The sequence below is a fragment of the Piliocolobus tephrosceles genome, chromosome 16 (assembly GCF_002776525.5).
Source record: "Piliocolobus tephrosceles isolate RC106 chromosome 16, ASM277652v3, whole genome shotgun sequence".
NCBI lineage: Eukaryota > Metazoa > Chordata > Mammalia > Primates > Cercopithecidae > Piliocolobus > Piliocolobus tephrosceles.
Window position 1 is genome coordinate 51252949 of NC_045449.1, and position 18863 is coordinate 51271811.

Here is an 18863-nt window from a genome sequence, read left to right on the forward strand (position 1 = left end):
GGCTGCAGTGAGTGGAGATTGTGCCATTGCACTCTAGCCTGGGCAAAAAGAGTGAAACTCCACCTCAGAATAATAATAGTAAAATGAAAAAAATTAAAATAAAAAAGGGAGCCTAGGCAACAAAGTGAGACCCATTCTCTACAAAAAAATAAAAAAATTATTTGGATGTGGTGACATATATCTGTAGTCCCAGCTACTTGGGAGGCTGAGGTGGGAAGACTGTTCGAGCCCAGGAGGTTGAGGCCACAGTAAATTGTGGGCACACCCACTGCACTCCAGCCTGGGCAATAGAGGGAGACCCTGTCTCAAAAAAGAAAGAAAGAGGCCGGGTGTGGTGGCTACGCCTATAATCCCAGCACTTTGGGAGCCCAAGGCTGGTGAATCACTTGAGGGCAGGAGTTCGAGACCAGCCTGGCCAACATGGAGAAACCCCCGTCTCTAGAAAATATACAAAACTTAGCTGGGCATGGTAGTTTGTGCCTGCAATTCCAGCTACTCGGGAGGCTGAGGCAGGAGAATCGCTTGAACCCGGGAGACGGGGGTTGCAATGAGCTGAGGTTTCTCCACTGCACTCCAGCATGGGTAAAAAAAGTGAGACTCGGCTGGGAACAGTGGCTCACGCCTGTAATCCCAGCACTCTGGGAGGCTGAGGCGGCCGGATCACGAGGTCAGGAGATGGAGACCATCCTGGCTAACACGGTGAAACCTCGTCTCTACTTAAAATACAAAAAAAATTAGCCAGGTGTGGTGGCGGGCGCCTGTGGTCCCAGCTACTCCGGAGGCTGAGGCAGGAGAATGGCGTGAACCCGGGAGGCGGGGCTTGTAGTGAGCCTAGATCGCGCCACTGCACTCCAGCCTGGACAACAGAGCAAGACTCGGTCTCAAAAAAAAAGAAAAAGAAAAAGAAAAAGAAAAAAAAGAAAAAAGAAAAAAAAAGAAAGAAAGAAGGAAGAAAAAAAAAGTCTGGGCTGGGCGCGGTGGCTCAAGTCTGTAATCTCAGCACTTTGGGAGGCCGAGACGGGCGGATCACTAGGTCAGGAAATCGAGACCATCCTGGCTAATACGGTGAAACCCCGTCTCTACTAAAACATACAAAAAACTAGCCAGGAGAGGTAGTGGGCGCCTGTAGTCCCAGCTACTCGGGAGGCTGAGGCAGGAGAATGGCGTGAACCCGGGAGGCGGAGCTTGCAGTGAGCTGAGATCCGGCCACTGCACTCCAGCCTGGGCGACAGAGTGAGACTGTCTCAAAAAAAAAAAAAAAAAAAAGTCTGTTCCTGTGTTTGCTCAGAACACCTATGGCTTCCCATTTCAGTAAAATCCAAGTGTCTTAGCTCGTTTTGTGCTGGCTAAATCAGAAAACCAGACTGGAAAATTTGTAAAGAATCAAAGTTTATTTTGCTCACAGCTTCACAGTTTTAGGGACTGGAAAGTGCAAGAACGTCATGCAGTATCTAGCAAAGGGCTGTCCCAGGATGGAAGGGCAGAAGGTGGAAGCAAACGAGAGACAGGAAATTGGGCCTGTCCAGTAGCCTCCCACGTGAGGATCCTCGGACTGAGAGGGTACTAGGAGGGCTGACACAGCGCAACCCTGTGATCCCCACCTCCGTCCCTGGAACGTAGGAAATCTGGGTGTTAGTTCTGGCTTTGCGATGCTTCTTGGGTGACCTGGCTGAAGCTAATCTCTCCTCATTAGGCCAGAAGGGAATCTGTGAAATGGGCTTTGAATCCTGCCTTGACTTTCTCCGCCGGGTTCCAGCGGGTATCATATCGCTGCTAACGCTTCACCCACTTCTAGAGCCTTCGAGATCGGCCCCGCCCCATCAGCAGGACGCGTCCCAAACCACTAGAAGTCTCGCGAGAATCCCCTGATGAAGCGAAGTCGAGAGGTTTGACCGTCCTCACTTTCCGTAGTTCCGACTTGCGGTTTCTGTTAGTGTTTCCGGGTTGCCGCCAGGGAATCCTCCGCGGTGGTGCAAGTGGAACTAAAGCCTTGAGGTTTCAGTGAGTAGGGGACCGACGTGAGCTTGAGCGTCCCCCTTTAGCGTCCCTCTTCGATTCCTTGAAGACTCTGGTGCAGCTTAGCAAGAGGGCCCAGGATTTTTGGATCCCCAGCCCTGTGACAAGGGTTCCTGTACAGTTTCCCCCTCCCAGGATTTCGACTCAGTTCGGCGAAGTCACCGCCCCGTTTGAGAAATGAGGACTCCAAGGCTTAGAGCACAGCCCCGAGGCGCCGTCTGCCAGGCCCAGTCCCCTCCCCCGGCACCTCTCGATCAGCATTGAAACCCCGTCCCTGCTCCAGGTCTCCTCTGGGGTCCAAGGCCCCGTGCAGGCCTCTACCTCGGCCGCAGGCCCTTCCGTCACCGTCGCCTCGTCTCCCTGACTGTCCGCAGGCCTGGGCAGCATGGCCGTATTCCGGTCGGGTCTCCTGGTGCTGACGACGCCGCTGGCTTCCCTGGCCCCTCGCCTGGCCCCCATCCTGACCTCGGCGGCCCGGCTGGTGAATCACACACTCTATGTACACCTGCAGCCGGGCATGAGCCTGGAGGGCCCGGCTCAGCCCCCGTCCAGCCCCGTGCAGGCCACGTTTGAGGTTCTTGATTTCATCACGCACCTCTATGCTGGCGCCGACGTCCACAGGCACCTGGACGTCAGAATCCTACTGACCAATATCCGAACCAAGAGCACCTTTCTCCCTCCCCTGCCCACCTCAGTCCAGAATCTCGCCCACCCGCCAGAAGTCGTGTTGACAGACTTCCAGACCCTGGATGGAAGCCAGTACAACCCGGTCAAGGAGCAGCTAGTGCGATATGCCACCAGCTGTTACAGCTGTTGTCCGCGACTGGCCTCGGTGCTGCTATACCCCGATTATGGGATAGGAGAGGTGCCCGTGGAGCCCCTGGATGTCCCCTTGCCCTCCACGATCAGGCCAGCTTCCCCCGTGGCCAGGTCTCCAAAGCAGCCGGTGCGTGGCTACTACCGTGGTGCTGTCGGTGGCACGTTTGACCGCCTGCACAACGCCCACAAGGTGTTGCTCAGTATCGCTTGCATCCTGGCCCAGGAGCAGCTTGTGGTGGGAGTAGCAGACAAAGATCTGTTGAAGAGTGAGTGAGAGGGACCCTGGACTAGGGCAGTGGAGGATCCCCAGATCTCCCCATCCCAGACCCTTATGCCGAGATCAAGGAAGGGTAGGGCCATTCATTACTTCCCAGCCTTCCCAAATGTCTCAGTGGTTGACACTCAGTTGGTGCTAAGGACATTTTGTCAAATGAACAGCTTTCTCAGCATGTGGTCCAGTCACCACTCAATCAGAATACCCCAAATGTGAAGCAAAGGGATCTGCACTTTAGCAAGTTTTCCAGGTGATACACCCTAATGAGACACTGCGAATGAATGGGTGAGTGAGCTGCAGGTAGCAGTGCCACAGACAGGAGGAGGAAACTCAAGCATGGCATGGGTCTTGGAATTTTCCATCTGCCTCTGATGCCCTCTGGCACTGCTCATTCTCTGGAGTGGTTTCCTGGTGGCTTATTTTCTGGACACATGCCAGCCCTTGGAGTGACTTGTGCTTGCCTGTTTCTTCACCTTCATGCTCCCCTCACCATCACCATAGGCCTTACCAGCGGAACCCTTTCTGCCACCCCCCTCTGGAGATACTGTACTTAGGGACGCTTTTCCCCAAACTGGCCCATACTCTCCTTCCCAGTAAAAAGATCTCACTGTTCTTCTGGGCTCCTTCCCTAGGCAAGTTGCTCCCTGAGCTTCTCCAACCTTATACAGAACGCGTGGAACATCTGAGTGAGTTCCTGGTGGACATCAAGCCTTCCTTGACTTTTGATGTCATCCCCCTGCTGGACCCCTATGGGCCCGCTGGCTCTGACCCCTCCCTGGAGTTCCTGGTGGTCAGCGAGGAGACCTATCGTGGGGGCATGGCCGTCAACCGCTTCCGCCTTGAGAATGTAACCCCTGAGGGAGACTGGCAGGGGGAGTGGATGGGGGACGGGGAAGGCCATTTTGAGGGGGCCTTTGGAAGTACCATGGCCCCAGAGGAGAGAAGTGGGGGCTTAGGGTGGTGGGAAGAAGCAAGGAGGAACTGGTTCTCAGTTTGCCCGCTGAGTTGTTGGAGGAACCTGGACAGGATAGGGGGGCAGGTTGGATGTCAGGGTCTTCCTCTCACTCTCTCCTTCCCTCTTTTCACCCTTTCCTCTTTACCCCAGGACCTGGAGGAGCTTGCCTTGTACCAGATCCAGCTGCTGAAGGACGTCAAACATACAGAGAATGAAGAGGACAAAGTCAGCTCCTCCAGCTTCCGCCAGCGAATGCTGGGAAATCTGCTTCGGCCTCCATATGTAAGCTTCTCTCCCACCTTCCCTCCTGCTTGGGTGTGCTGGCAATGCTGAAGAGTAGAAGCTGAGGGGCTCAGCCCCAGGCATGAGGCTGCGGGCCCCAGTAACTGTGGGTTCCCTTTCACCTACCCCCAGGAAAGGCCAGAGCTCCCAACGTGTCTCTATGTAATTGGGCTGACTGGCATCAGTGGCTCTGGGAAGAGCTCAATAGCTCAGCGGCTGAAGGGCCTGGGGGCGTTTGTCATTGACAGTGACCACCTGGGTCATCGGGCCTATGCCCCAGGTGGCCCTGCCTACCAGCCTGTGGTGGAGGCCTTTGGAACAGGTAATAACTGGGGAAGGCTGGAAGTGGCCTGGAGTGAGGAGCTGGCCAGGCCTCTGTGCTCAGTTGTCTATCTCTGTTGTCCAGATATTCTCCATAAAGATGGCATCATCAACAGGAAGGTCCTAGGCAGCCGGGTGTTTGGGAACAAGGTAAACAACAGTTTCCTAAGGGCTCCTAAGCCGCTACTAGACCCAGGGGTCAGGGTCTGGTGGACCTCTCTGGTCTGGCCCAGAATGCCGATTCCACTGATCTGTTCCCAACACCACCTTGCTCGGGCTGGCGTCTTCTAGAGAAGGTAACCTCTGCCCTCTGTTCCCCTCCCCAGAAGCAGCTGAAGATACTCACGGACATTATGTGGCCAATTATTGCAAAGCTGGCCCGAGAGGAGATGGATCGGGCTGTGACTGAGGGTGAGTGGGAGGGAGGATGGGAGCAGCCAAGGGGACAGTTAAGCTGATTCTTCCCCCCAAGAGCTTCCCTGCCCCATGTGGGACTGTCTGCTCACCCTGGGACTGTGTTGCGTTGCTTTGCCTGGGAGAGCATTGGCACTGCTGGCGGTGACTGGGCTCTCTCCACAGGAAAGCGTGTGTGCGTGATTGATGCGGCTGTGCTGCTTGAAGCCGGCTGGCAGAACCTGGTCCATGAGGTGTGGACTGTTGTCATCCCTGAGACTGAGGTATCTCAGCCCCACCCCCCACGCCATCCCTACTGCAGATCCTATCCTGTGAGCTGGAATTCTTTCTGACAAATGTCTCGTCTGTGCCCAGGCTGTAAGACGCATTGTGGAGAGGGATGGCCTGAGTGAAGCTGCAGCTCAAAGCCGGCTGCAGAGCCAGATGAGCGGGCAGCAGCTTGTGGAACAGAGCCACGTGGTGCTCAGCACCTTGTGGGAGCCGCATATCACCCAACGCCAGGTTGGTGGCCAGGGCAAGGCCGGGTTGTGGGGAAGGAGTCTCCAGTGGATGCTGCCTGACGCTGCCCTCTCTTCCTCCCAACATTCTGGCCTGTCTGAAGGTGGAGAAAGCCTGGGCCCTCCTGCAGAAGCGCATTCCCAAGACTCATCAGGCCCTTGACTGAGAAGTTCTCAGTGGGGCCAGACTGGCCCCTGGAGCTGACAAGTGACCCCGTGGTGAGGAGAAATGGGGGCCTTGATGCGCATCCTGGTTCAGGCCCAGAGGTCCACGCTATGCTGTGCAGGACATGGCCAGGCCTGGTGGACTCAGGAAGCCTACCCAACACTGGTATTTGGCCAACACTGAGGATGTGGTTCATGGAGGAGCAGGCCCCTCCCCACTCTTGCCCATGGGTGACTCTTACCCACAGCTGACAAGGGCCAGCGCAAATATTGGAACCTGTAACAGAATTAAAGGTGAATGTTCCCAGGTGTTGCCTGGATGGTGTCTGCTTCCTGCTCCAATGCCTCTAGGTATCTTTGGGATCCTTAAGCCACAAGTGCAGGGCCCAGGCCTTAGCTGGAAGCCTGGGCAATGCAGTGGTTAAGAGGATGGCCGGATGGCCTTTAGGCGAGCCAGAGGCGAGCCTTGGCCCTCCCACTGACCAGCTGTGTGCTTCTGAGTAAGGTGTAGACTTTCTAGGTACTGCCGTGTTTTTTTGTTTTTGTTTTTTTAATCTGAGAGGCCGCATAACCTAGCTAGCGGGTTCTTTGCAAGGGTTCATTCCACATGCATCCTGCCAGACACTGGGCTGGGTGTTGGAAGATCAGCCTTCCACGCGCCAGGCGGGGCCTCTGCCGTCACAGAGCTTGCAGCCTGGTGGGGTCGGACAGTGTGGCTGCGGAGCTTCTCTGCCCGGCTCCTGACACACCGGCCAGCAGTGCAGGTCCGGGGAGCGCGGGGAGGCCGCCCGCAGGGTAACGTGGGGAGCCGGCCGGCCGGACAGTGCACGTGCACACACTACCTGCGGCGGTGTGCTGACAAGCCAATTGCGGGGACTCCCATCTTACAAAACGCGCCTCATGTCGCCGCCATTCCAACGCCTAACCCAGGGAGGGCAGGCACGGCGGGGAGCAGTCCCGAAGGCGGCTGGCGGCTGGCGCCAGGCCGAGCGCCGGGCTTTGACGGCTGGAATCCGGGAGAAAAGTCTTTGGGCCGCGCATGCGCGATGCTCTCGCCTTGCCCCACCTCTCGGTCGCGGATTGGCGGGCGTGGGTCACGTGGGTACACCACCCGCTTCCTCGCCGCAGGGGGCCCGCCCGCCGGCTCGTTTCCGGTCCGGTGGGTCCAAGATGACTGAGCCGGGCGCCTCTCCCGAGGACCCTTGGGTCAAGGCAAGCCCTGTGGGCGCGCACGCCAGCGAGGGGAGGGCAGGTCGGGCTCGTGCACGTAGGGGGGCCGGAAGACGAGGGGCTTCCCTCCTGTCCCCAAAGTCCCCCACGCTCTCCGGGCCCCGGGGCTGCAGAGAAGACAGCTCTCTCCCCGCGTGTGCCAAGGTGGGGAGACAAACGAGGCGTGTGCGCGCGAGTCGGGGGAACGGGGGACTGGGGTGGAGTAGGGGCGGAAGAGATCATACACGGGGGAGGCGCTCGCACGGCCTAGCCCGTGCCAAGTCTCGGGGGAATCATTAAGGTGCCCGCGCACCCCGGGCTGTGTGTGCGCGAGCGCGCAGGGTGACAGAGGCGCCTTCCTGGAATGTGGGGCGCGCTGTGTGTGCCTGCAGTGAAAGTGTCGCCTCCCCCCAGGGGCGGAGGTCTGACGGGCCCCTCCCGTGCTCTGTGCCGCAGGTGGAGTATGCCTACAGCGACAACAGCCTGGACCCCGGTGAGTAGCTCCCCCATCTTAAGCTCTAGAGGTACATTACACTCCCGCCCAGGCTCTCTAGAATTCTTGTGGTGTTGCCAACCACGCCTGAGCACAGTCCACTGTCCCTGAGCAGAGTTCCTGGCTTGAGACAGCAGGAGCTGAAGGACGAGGGCAGAAAACAACTGAGGGTGACACCTAGTTCCCTCTGTTCTGGAACAGGGAAGTGGTGGAACTAGTGGCAGCTGATCACTCACACTCTGTCACGTCCAGATGCCCGTTTGTGAGCCAGGGGGTATCATGCAGGCCTGTGGAGCAGTGTAGACACTAGGGAGCAGAGCGCTGCAGCCTGGTCTGGCTGGAAGTGGAGGGCCCAGTATGGTTGGCTTTGGGTTGAAGGGAAGAGGTCAGCATTTAAGAAAGCCATTGTGTCCTACAGGTGTCTGAGGGTCTGGCAGTGTTCCCCACCGTGCCGCTTAGTGATTGGGACCTCTCTTTTCCAGGGCTTTTTGTAGAAAGCACCCGCAAGGGGAATGTAGTGTCCAGAGCTAATAGCATCGGTTCCACCAGTGCCTCTTCTGTCCCCAACACAGGTAGGCAGTTACATCCCCCCCACCTCGAGGGGCTCAGATATGTCATAATTGTAGTACCTCTCCTAGACAGGGGCGCCCCAGCCATCCACACAGGGGTGCTGGAGCCCAAGTATCAGACACAGGGTCTCACCATCTTTCACCTCATCTGGAACATTAGGTTCTCTGTCCATCTGCCTTCTCTGGACACCAGGTTCTTCCCAGATGGGAAAAGGTAGGCTAGCTGGACCCCATTGGGCCCCAAGATGACCTCTCCCTGCCCCCATTTCTGAGTGTAGATGACGAGGACAGTGATTACCACCAGGAGGCCTACAAGGAGTCCTACAAAGACCGGCGGCGGCGCGCACACACTCAGGCTGAGCAGAAGAGGAGGGACGCCATCAAGGTGACTGGGGAGGCCTGCGCCTCAGCCAGTGCAGGAGGGCCCTGTATAGTTCAGCTTCCCTGTGCCCTGACCCTCTCAGACAGTCCCAGGCACCCACGGGGGTGGGCAGATAGTCTAGTCCGAGGCACAAACACCTCCACTGCAGCCTTCCCAACCCGTTGTGTTTGTGAGCGCAGAACTTGGTATCACGAAAGAAGTTTGTGCCAGTTTGCTTTAATCTCTCAGGGTTAAAAAACCCATTTCCCCTGCTGTCTCCACAGAGAGGCTATGATGACCTTCAGACCATCGTCCCCACTTGCCAGCAGCAGGACTTCTCCATTGGCTCCCAAAAGCTCAGCAAAGCCATCGTTCTACAAAAGAGTATGGCTGGGAAAGCACTGGAGGGGCTGGAGCCAAGAGGGGCTGTGAAGAGGCCAGTGCCTCCTACCCACCCATGGCTCGGCCTTGGTGTGGTGATTGTCATGGGGTAGTTGGGGTCTAGGGGAAGGGGAACAAAGTCAGCCTTATCTTCCTGTTTGAGAATACTTCTGTCCTACCCTCTTTTCCTGCCCCTACCCTAGCCATTGACTACATTCAGTTTTTGCACAAGGAGAAGAAAAAGCAGGAGGAGGAGGTGTCCACGTTACGCAAGGATGTCACGGCCCTAAAGATCATGAAAGTGTAAGAGGGGTGCTGAATGGGGGGAACCAGAGCTTCTGAGGCAACTTCATTGCACACCCTCCCTTGTTCAAAGGCTACATCAGTTACTACAGTATAGATAATACTCTCAGTTCCTGAGCTAGCCAGTAGAAGCAGGACTGTGTATCCCCACTGCCCTTACACATGGCAGACACTCAGGAAATGCCTGTTGGGTTAATGTAAGGAAGGTTGGAGAGAGAGGGCCACCATTTCCTGGCCTGGAAGCAGTATTTCCCTGATAATGAACCCCACCCAGAAGCTCTCTGGGGATGCCATTCCTGGGAGTACACAGTGTAGTCCCATCATTCTTCTTGGGTGGGCGGAGCTACTACAGCACCTCAGCCCTGGCCTGCATGCTTTTAGGAACTATGAGCAGATTGTGAAGGCACACCAGGACAACCCCCATGAAGGGGAGGACCAGGTCTCTGACCAGGTCAAGTTCAACGTGTTTCAAGGCATCATGGATTCCCTGTTCCAGTCCTTCAATGCCTCCATCTCCGTGGCCAGCTTCCAGGAGCTGTCAGCCTGTGTCTTCAGCTGGATTGAGGAGCACTGTAAGCCTCAGGTATGGGGCAACAATGGGCACAGGGCCTGCGGTTTTCTCTACCGTCAAGCAAAGTGACCCAAACCATCAGCTGTTGAGAAAAGCATGGCAGCTGCTTTTAGATCTTAAGGGTATTTCTGCAGCTTTCAGGGCCCTGGTATGTTCCCGTTTCTTTGCTGTCTAACCCACATCTTCGTGTTATGGTTTCATTTGGCAAGTGTGATGTGAGCTCAATGTCAAGTCCAGCTCTTGGCTTTCGTCTAGCCTATGTTATCGCTGCACCTGTATGGAAGCCCCAGGCATCTGCAGCAGAATTGGAAACATGGAAATTCTGGGACCCTACCTCCAGGCCCACTAAAGTAGTTGCCCCAAGAGCTTTTTAAAAATGTATTTATAATGGAGATGTGCTAATGGTATCGCACTAAGTCTTCTAATTGAAGTCTGGTTGCTTTTTCTGAGGCTTTAAACTTGTGTCTGAGATTTCTTGTTTGTGGCACAATCTCGGCTCACTGCAGCCTCTGTCTTCTGGGTTCACGCCATTCTCCTGCCTCAGCCTCCCGAGTAGCTGGGACTACAGGTGTGCGCCACCACACCCAGCTAATTTTTAGTAGAGACAGGGTTTCACCATGTTAGCCAGGATGGTCTCGATCTCCTGACCTTGTGATCCACCTGCCTTGGTCTCCCACAAGTGCCGGGATTATAGGCATGAGCCACTGCGGCGGCCTCGTTTCCCAGCATTTTTATTGTGAAACACATTAAACATATTGCAATGTTGAGAGGACTTCACAGTGAACACTCGTATACCCACTACCTAAATTTTACCAAAACATTTTACTGGATTTCCATCTCTCCATCCTGCTTCAGGAGCACCTCAAGTAAACTGCAGACAGACATCAGTACTTCCTGGGGGCTTTTTTTTTTTTTTTTTTTTGAGCAGAGTCTCACTCTGTCACCGAGGCTGGAGTGCAGTGGTATGATCTCAGATCACTGCAACCTCCACCTCCTGGGTTCAGGTAATTCTCATACCTCAGCCTCTTGAGTAGCTGGAATTACAGGCATGCGCCACCATACCTAATTTTTGTATTTTTAGTAGACATAGGGTTTCACTATGTTGGCCAGGCTGGTCTTGAACCTCAGGTGATCCACCCGCCTTGGTCTCCCAAAGTGCTGGGATTATAGGCATTAGCCACGACACCTGGCCCCCGGGGGCTATTTTTAATGCACTTTTCTAAAGTATGTGGCTGATCTAGGCAGGCATCTTTGAAACTACTCTGCACTGACCTGGGCATTGTCTATTTCTTCCTCTGCTGCCCTCGCCAGACCCTGCGGGAGATTGTGATTGGCGTCCTGCACCAACTGAAAAACCAGCTTTACTGACCAGTTCTTGGAAACCTGCAGAACAGCCAAGAGGCCCTTGAATCTCTGGCCACTGAACTGCTGGGTGCGTGAGATTGGACTACAACACCTCACACTGCTCAGCTGGTTTCTACTTGGTGTTTGGTTTTCCCAGCCCCATTTTATCTTCAGTGGAGCTGCGGTGTTTTGTGAAAGCTTCTGATTAATTTATTATATTGACGATAAAACTCAGACCTAACCAGCCTATCCCCCACTCCATGGAAGTCCTTGGGATGGGTGCCTGCTCTGGACACCCCAAAGAGCTCCTGCCCTCTCAGCCCTTTCTTCAAGCCTCAGATTTCTACTTATGATCTACACAGATTTGGAAACTGTTTTTTCTCTGTTTTGGTCTCTTGGGCAACATTTGGCCCACGTTTGGGCATTTTGGCAGTAGCTGTATGGGCGAAAAAGAGTAAGAGGAAATATTCCCACCGCCATGAAGGGTGAAAGGGCACCTGGTGCTTAGATGAGGGCTGCCTGGTCAGTCCCAGGTGAGGCCAAGGGCTTTCTGGCCATCTGAGGGAGGGGCCACCAGGTTCCTCCCCTCGCTTCATAATCCATCACCTTCCTCCTCTGCTCTGGGTGGTAAGGGAAGCCCTCCTGGTTCCCACAGGCTGTGATGCTGCAGAGGCAGGTATAATACACAGTACATACTGGAAATTTTTTATTTTTCTAAATACCAGTGCAGTTTTGCTACGGTTACAATTTTGAAATTATTAACTGGGCCTCAAAATCATCCCCAGCTTTTCTGTCAAGCATATCTTGGCCTCTCCCATGTCTCAGTGTTGCCTGCGTTTCTCCCAGGACTTGGGGGTGGGGTGAAAGAGTACAAAAGATACTCGAAAGGTCTCCTGGGGTACACAAGCCCCATAGGTCCTGAGTGAAGCCGTGGGCCCTCCAAATGCCCGTTTTATAGCAACCTCTCTCTACCTTAGTTCTCCAGGTTCACTTCTGCCTTCCTCAGGTTTGGTATCTGGCAGGTTTGACTATCCAGAGAAAATTTAAATATTTTTATATCAAATTAAATTACAATAAATGTTGCCAAATGCTTTCCTTTAGCATTGTTCCAAGTCTAAATGTTAACCTCAAGCTACTGCAATTTAGACAATGAAATGGGCTGGGTCTACCCCGGCCACCAGCCCTCATCCTCCACCCAGTGCTCTGGTTTATGCCCGTCTCCTGACTGCTTTGCTTAAAGGTGAAAAGCAGCAGGAACGACAACAAAAGCCAACCAAAAACAAGGTAGCCAGTCCAGGACATCTCACTCTTCTGACATCCTGCAGTCCCCACCACTCCAGACCGCGGGCCCCTCAGGGGTCTGGGAGTGTGACATTGTAATCTTCATCCGTCTCTATCCCAACTTCCTCCTGTGGGCAGGGAGAGAAGTGAATGAGATGTCACCAGGATAAGACCACAGGGAAGCAAAGAAGGAAGAGAGTACCACTTACAAAGAACTGCTTCTTGCTCTTGGGGTATCCTTCAAGTATTGCATCAGACAGCTCTGTAGCCTGACAAGAAATAAAACCACCCGTTTTCAGATGAGCAGCACTGGGCACTACCTGTCAGTTTATGATATTGGGTGGTGGTTGATCCGGTGCCTGCCATTTTCAAAAGCACTTCTAGGGCCTGTCTCAGAGCTCCCACACACTTACCATCCTCTTCCTCTTCCTCCACTCCTTACAGTACTTCTGCCTCTCTCTGTATACCTAGAAGGAAAAAGCAAGTTCCTCTTAACTCCTCAGAACCATAGCAGCCCTCTGGGGCTCAGCCCTCATAGTCACTCTGGACCTGCACAGCGGTCCTCCAGCCTCCAGCTCACCTGCTCTTTCTCTTCTGGAGTCACATGATTGGTAGCTGCTTTAATATTCTTCAATCTCTCTCTGTAGCCAGCACATTCCTTCTTTAACTCCTGGATTTCTTTCTGCATCTCTGGTGTGGTCAGGGCACTAGATAATTCCTTGAGCTCTGAAACCACACCCCCTGGGGTCACTTGCTACCCCTGAGGAAGGAGTTCTGTCTTTCCCAGTGGGTGCTCCCTGAGGTGTTCAACCTTGCTCTGGATCTATCATCTCACATGGAAAAGCTCAGGAAACTAAGCCTTACAGGATTATTAGTTTATTCTTCTAATTTTCTTTCCTCCTTCATCTACAAGTAGCATGGGTGTGAGGTTGAACGCTTAGGCGTAGCCAGTTAAAGAAGCAAGAATAAAGGGAAACGTGAGGACAGTGTACTGATAATTGTGGCAGGGGGAGCAAATGCGTATCTTGTCCATTTGTTGGTACACAAAAGCCATTAGTTATCGTACATTTCGTTTTATGCCTAAGGGAGCCCAGCAAAGGGGTCTTAGCTGCAATAAGATGCTGCAGTCATTGAACCATTCATTTAGTAATTCCCGACCTCTAGAATGAACCTAAGCCTATGGGCACTTTTGAGGGGCTACCCAGTCCTACCAGCTTCCATGTAGCGGCAGCTCTGCTGCAAGCTCTGCACCTTAGCAGTGAGGGCCACGATTTTGCCATCTAGGCCTTGAAGGTCAGCATCACTCACCGTGTCAAACTGGTCCTACCAGACAAAGAGGGAAAATAAAAGCGGACTGTTGTGAGGCACAAAGCTGGGAACACACACCTGGGAAGGCACCATTTAGATACGCTCAGGAACCAGCCACACCCCAAACTCTCCAGAGGGTCTGCAGAAATAGTGGGAGAGTACTTTTGAGAAATCGTTTTCAGTTAAGGAGCGACCCCACTAAAAAGGTAGGAAAGAAAACCTGAAATCTAATGCCTGTCCTTAAGCAGCTACCAGGTTGACAGGATACTGGTTGACAAGATACTGATGAGGACAGAAATCTTCCCATTCGGTGATAAAACCACTACCTGGGCTGAAGCAGCTAAGTAACATTGTTCCCAAGGTGGGGAAACCTAGATCATGGGTTTCCATGATAGATAGAAACTGGACAGGTGAAGCAGCATGATGGATGGGATGGATGGACTTCTCTTCTCCTTCTTTCCTGTCCTGCCTTCCCATTCTGCTTTCCATCTTCCTTTCTCCCTCCTTCCTTTTCTCCTCCCTCCCTTCCTTCTTCCTTCCTTTCCCCTCTCTCTGTCTCTCCCTCTCTCTCTCTTCCTCCTTCCCTCTTTTCCTTTCTTTCTCTCACTGTCGCCCAGGTCAGAGTGCAGCGGTGCAATCTTGGCTGACAGCAACCTCCGCATCCTGGCTTCAAGCGATTCTCATGCCTCAGCCTCCTGAGTAGCTGGGATTATAGGCGTGTACTACCAAGCACAGCTAAGTTTTGTATTTTTAGTAGAGAAGGAGTTTCACCATGTTGCCCAGGCTGGTCTCAAACTCCTGGGCTCAAGCGACCCATCTGCCTCGGCCTCCCAAAGTGCTGGGATTACATGCATGAGCCACTGTGCCAGGCCTTGGGATCCATGTAGATAATGGATTCCAGTATGTCTGAGGAGCTCCTCTCATGAGGGGCCACTGCTAGAAAATAACTGCATTGGGGATCAGTGTGGGGGTGGGGGAGGTCACATCAGTTGGTGATGGGGAGCAGGTTGAAAAAGTATGCCAACCAGTGCAGTCTGGACTTTACACTTGGGCAAGGTGAACCTATAGGGCAGAGGCCAGCAAACTATGGCCAGCAAACCAAATCCTGCCAGATGCATGTTTTTGAAAACAAAGTTTTATTGAAACAGCCCTACCCATTCATTTACATAGTCTACAGCCGCTTCTGCTCTACAGTGGCAGAGGTGAATAGTTGTGGCAGTTGTACAGCCAGCCATGACAAGAGATACACATGGCCCACAAATCCTAAAAATACTGTCTGGCCATTTACAGAAAACCTTTGCCAAACCCTCCTTTAGAGAATTTTCTTTAGATGAGTAACACAACACAGCCTGTTTTAGGAAAGTTGGCCTTGAAAGTGGTTTGGTTCAGTTTAACGAGTAATATCTGCTGGATGTTAGATACTGCGGAGGTGCTGATCAGATAAAAATAAATTGAGAAATGAGGTCTGCCCTAGAGGAACTTCAGTTGAATAAAGGAGACAAGTAAAAATAATTGTAATACAACAGGCCTTAAAAGAGATAAGGGCCAGGGCCGGGTGCGGTGGCTCACACCTGTAATCCCAGCACTTTGGGAGGCTGAGGCAGGTGGATCACAAGGTCAAGAGATGGAGTCCATCCTGGCTAACACGATGAAACCCCATCTCTACTAAAAATACAAAAACAAAACAAAACGAAAAAAAATTACGCATGGTGGCAGGCGCCTGTAGTCCCAGCTACTCAGGAGGCTGAGGCAGGAGAATGGCGTGAACCCAGAGGTGGAGCTTGCAGTGAGCCGAGATCGCGCCACTGCACTCCAGCCTGGGCGACAGAGCAAGACTCTGTCTCAACAATGACAACAACAAAAAACAACAACAACAAAAAGAGGTAAGGGCCTGAAAAAGAAACAATTAGCTCAGGGCATTCAAGGAAGATTTCTGGAGAAGGTGATGTCTAAGTGAAATCCTAAAGAAAAGTAAGAGTTGGCCAGGAAGAGAAGCAGGTACAGGGAAGACAACATGCGAAGGACAGAGCAGTAAAACACATCAGAATTATCTAGTGTTCGTAGATAGAAAAAGGATGAGGACTGGTGAGGCCAGAGGCTGACTGGGGTGTCTTCCGGTGCCTTTTACATGTTTTTTGCAGCACTAGAGAGCCACTGAAGAGTTTCAAATAGGGAAGGTGCATGACCAGATCTATTTAGACAGATCATTCTGACTGCAATGTTTAAGATATGTTTGAAAAGCCAAGATCTGTTAGGAGGATGTTGCAACAGATGAAGAGGGCGTGAACTAGAGCAGCCATGGCAGATGGAAAGGAGAGTGGATTCAAGAATGGAAAAATCAGCCAGGCTCTGTGGCTCATGCCTGTCATCCCAGCACTTTGGGAGGCCAAGACAGGAGGATCACTTGAGCCCAGGAGTTCAAATCAACCTGGGCAGCATAGCAAGACCCATCTCTATTAAAAAAAAAAAAAAACAGACAACGGAAAAATCAGCTGGACTTGACGGTTGACTAGTAAAGGAAGTCAAGAATTGCTCCCAAGTTTCTGGTTTGCGTGAAGAGTAATTCCATTAGGGAGAAGAATGTTAGAAAGAAACCAGTGCGGGGTAGGGGGAAGATGAGGCATTCTACTGTGGCAATTTTGACTCTGATATTAATGCCTGACAGATTCCAGCTGGAGGTCTGGGCTGGAGAATATAAATTTGATATGTATGTTTAGAGAAGCGGATGGAGGCAGGACGAACATCATTTGTCAGAGGGTGTTGCCAATCTAGATGATAAAAAATAAGAGCTTTGAAGCGGATATGGATCTTGGTAGCAACAATATAGGATCTTCTGTCATCCATCATATTGTAAATCTGGAAACCTCGTGAAGTTGGGATCCTAACAAGAGGAGTACACACCTTGATTTAAGGATGGTGGCCTAAGACAGGCAAGTTTTCCATGGGGGGCCTCTCCCCAAAAGAGTTCACACTAGGAGTAGATTCACCCGTTGTCTGGCTCTCATGGGTGACAATTGGCGCAGGTTCTCCTCACCTGATCCGCAAAATAGATTTTCTGCTTGCCGTACATCTTCTCTTTGATCTTGCCTTGTTGTGCCAGCTGGTCCAGCGTCTTCACCACCACCTGGCAGAGGAGAGAAGAGGGGCAATCAGAGGAGTCTGGGCCTGGGTCTGGGGAAATTCTGCCAGTGATGTGGAAAACGCCCAAGGCTCCAAAGGGCATGACCGCAGTCTGATTCCAGGGAGTCCGACGGAGAGGGAATCCCGGGAGAGGGTCCTCACCGCCTTGCCCAGTCCGTGTTCCCGCTGCAGGTTCCCGAACACATCCTGGGCGCTGTAGGGCCGGTTCTGCTCCTGCAGGTACCTCAGGAGGATCCCGGCGGCTACGGAGAAAACGGGGAGGGGGCCACTCAACCGACCTCCTCACCCATTGCCCTCCCGGGTCTTCCCCGCGCCCAAGCCGCCGTTACCTCCCGCTGCAGCTTCTCCCCGGCATTTACTCATCGCCTTTCCCGCCCCCCAACCCAGAAAGCCGGACGTGGTGGTTGCCGGGGGCGACGGCCCCGCCCGGGGGGGGGGGGGGGGGGGGCGGACCTCGAACGGTGATTGGCTGAAGGGGAAGCCTTCCGGAGCAACAAGGCGACCCCTCCCGGACCCCATAGTTCATTTCAGGCCGGAACTTGCGCATGCGGGCCGGACCTCCAGCCCTCTGCGAAGGCGCCGGCGTGCCCACAGCTGAGAAGTTTCCTCTTTCTGCCCCCGGGAACGAAGGCTGTAGCAGAGAAGGCCTTCAATTTTCGAGACGCAGTTCCAGCCGCAGCTGAGCACTGGTGACCTTGAGTTAGGTCGAGTGTTGGGACTGGAAGACACTTCAGACATCAGCTGCCGCGCTGGGCAAGCGACAAGCTCAAAGTTACCCCACAGGGACGTGCCCTGATCCCACGGTCCAATGCTCTTTTGTCGGTTAGTTTTGTCATTTGTAAAACAGGAACAGTAGATAGTGATAGGAAAGTGGTTGTGAAAACAACACAAGTGGTTGTGAAAGCTAAGCGCCTTGGTCGGGCACTGTGGCATGTCACGCCTGTAATCCTATCACTTTGGGAGACTGAGGCGGGAGGATCGTTTGAGCACACGAATTCGAGACCAGCCTAGGCAACGTGAAACCCCATCTCTGCAAATAAAGTACAGAAAGTTAGGCGTGGTGGCGCGCTCCTGTGGTCCCTGCTACTCTGGAGGCTGAGGTGGGACGGTCACCAGAGCCCCGGAGATCGAGGCTGCAGTGAGCCACCATGAGCGCGCCACTGCAGCCTGGCGACAGAGCGAGATGCAGTCTCGAACAAAAAAGTAGGAAGGGGACAGCTAAGCGCCTTGGAGAGCAACCACCCTTATTTGCCTAATACCGAGCTTCGCACCCAGGGGGCACTCAACACCTGCTGTAGTTTGGACGCCAAGGAAAGATAGGGTTAGGAGGGGGCTACTGTTCAACCACAAAGCTTGTGGAAAAGTTTGTTAGCCCAGTCAATCTCAGGGCAACACCTGGCAGGTGCTTTCCACCCCTGACCACAGTGGCCAATGGGACAGAGCCTGAAATAAGTATTTCTAGTTTCTGAGGTCAGCTGAAGGCCAAAGAGCAGCTGTCCCTTCAGCTCAAACCATCCAGTGGAGGAGCAAGGTGCTACTTTTTAAAGCCTTCTGCTACCTACAACCTCCTTAGCCTTTAAAACGTGTGCTTGTCTCTGCACGTTTAGGAGACAATATTAAGAATTAGAAATGAAGGCGCCGGGCACGGTGGCTCATGCCTGTAATCCCATCACTTTGGGAGGCCAAGTTGGGCCCATCACAAGGTCAGGAGATCGAGACCATCCTGGCTAACATGGTGAAACCCCGTCTCTACTAAAAATACAAAAAATTAGCCAGGTGTGGTGGTGGGCGCCTGTAGTCTCAGCTACTTGGGAGGCTGAGGCAGGAGAATGGTGTGAACTCGGGAGGTGGAGCTTGCAGTGAGAGGAGATCGCCACTGCACTCCAGCCTGGGCAACAGACCGAGACTCCGTCTCAAAAAAAAAAAAAAAAAAAAGAATTAGAAATGAAGGAAATACAGGCTAAATACTAGCCAAGAGTGCCAGTTATGCTGATGGTGGGGCTCTCACAGGAAGGAAAGTAGCCTCATACACTGGTGATGTTCTGGCTATCACAAAGGAAAAATTGGGGTGGGCTGGTGGGTCCCTCATACCTGGGCTTCCTCTTTTAAGGCTATTACTTCAAATTAATCAGAACTCAGATTTACAAAAGAAGACCTAT

The 18863-nt window shown here is 53.1% G+C and overlaps 3 protein-coding genes across 12 annotated transcripts; 2 read left to right on the top strand and 1 right to left on the bottom strand.

The window, feature by feature from the left end:
- The first annotated feature begins 1857 nt into the window (after positions 1–1857).
- Positions 1858–6051, top strand: COASY (Coenzyme A synthase). Of its 3 annotated transcripts, none has more exons than XM_023204067.2 (10): positions 1858–2001; positions 2391–3101; positions 3742–3956; positions 4215–4346; positions 4479–4668; positions 4753–4817; positions 4994–5078; positions 5247–5344; positions 5436–5582; positions 5683–6051. In XM_023204067.2, exons 2-10 carry the CDS (start codon positions 2402–2404, stop codon positions 5743–5745), a joined length of 1695 nt encoding a protein of 564 aa, XP_023059835.1. In that variant the 5' UTR covers positions 1858–2001; positions 2391–2401; the 3' UTR covers positions 5746–6051. The 3 variants fall into 3 exon arrangements, with proteins under 3 accessions (XP_023059835.1, XP_023059834.1, XP_026304418.1); XM_026448633.1 differs by having other exon boundaries at positions 1927–2267; positions 2389–3101; XM_023204066.3 differs by having other exon boundaries at positions 1864–3101.
- A 793-nt stretch (positions 6052–6844) lies between these two features.
- MLX (MAX dimerization protein MLX) lies at positions 6845–12074 on the top strand. Of its 8 annotated transcripts, none has more exons than XM_023204062.1 (8): positions 6845–6955; positions 7409–7445; positions 7928–8017; positions 8293–8399; positions 8660–8759; positions 8960–9059; positions 9441–9642; positions 10942–12074. In XM_023204062.1, the coding sequence occupies exons 1-8, from the start codon at positions 6914–6916 to the stop codon at positions 10996–10998; spliced, it is 735 nt and encodes a 244-aa protein (XP_023059830.1). In that variant the 5' UTR covers positions 6845–6913; the 3' UTR covers positions 10999–12074. The 8 variants fall into 8 exon arrangements, with proteins under 8 accessions (XP_023059830.1, XP_023059832.1, XP_023059825.1 ...); XM_023204057.3 differs by having other exon boundaries at positions 6856–7117; XM_023204056.3 differs by having other exon boundaries at positions 6858–7117; positions 7367–7445.
- Positions 11664–18561, bottom strand: PSMC3IP (PSMC3 interacting protein). The gene is made up of 8 exons (XM_023204065.2): positions 17034–18561; positions 16846–16946; positions 16598–16687; positions 13467–13578; positions 12836–12981; positions 12669–12722; positions 12465–12524; positions 11664–12383 (listed from the first exon to the last, which is right to left on the bottom strand). The coding sequence occupies exons 1-8, from the start codon at positions 17221–17223 to the stop codon at positions 12327–12329; spliced, it is 810 nt and encodes a 269-aa protein (XP_023059833.2). The 5' UTR covers positions 17224–18561; the 3' UTR covers positions 11664–12326.
- Positions 18562–18863: the final 302 nt, after the last annotated feature.

What these genes read in the sequence shown, in the direction of transcription:
- COASY (XM_026448633.1), top strand. Translation starts at nt 2,194, where the DNA reads ATGAGGACTCCAAGGCTTAGAGCACAGCCCCGAGGCGCCGTCTGCCAG. An exon ending in AGACAAAGATCTGTTGAAGA is followed by an intron (nt 3,102 to 3,741) that starts GTGAGTGAGAGG and finishes CTCCTTCCCTAG; the next exon opens with GCAAGTTGCTCCCTGAGCTT. An exon ending in GGATCGGGCTGTGACTGAGG is followed by an intron (nt 5,079 to 5,246) that starts GTGAGTGGGAGG and finishes CTCTCTCCACAG; the next exon opens with GAAAGCGTGTGTGCGTGATT.
- MLX (XM_023204056.3), top strand. Translation starts at nt 6,914, where the DNA reads ATGACTGAGCCGGGCGCCTCTCCCGAGGACCCTTGGGTCAAGGCAAGC. An exon ending in CTCTTCTGTCCCCAACACAG is followed by an intron (nt 8,018 to 8,292) that starts GTAGGCAGTTAC and finishes TTCTGAGTGTAG; the next exon opens with ATGACGAGGACAGTGATTAC. An exon ending in AGAGGAGGGACGCCATCAAG is followed by an intron (nt 8,400 to 8,659) that starts GTGACTGGGGAG and finishes CTGTCTCCACAG; the next exon opens with AGAGGCTATGATGACCTTCA.
- PSMC3IP (XM_023204065.2), bottom strand. Translation starts at nt 17,223, where the DNA reads ATGGGGTCCGGGAGGGGTCGCCTTGTTGCTCCGGAAGGCTTCCCCTTC. An exon ending in AAATCTATTTTGCGGATCAG is followed by an intron (nt 13,579 to 16,597) that starts GTGAGGAGAACC and finishes TTTGTCTGGTAG; the next exon opens with GACCAGTTTGACACGGTGAG. An exon ending in GGAGGAAGAGGAAGAGGATG is followed by an intron (nt 12,525 to 12,668) that starts GTAAGTGTGTGG and finishes ATTTCTTGTCAG; the next exon opens with GCTACAGAGCTGTCTGATGC.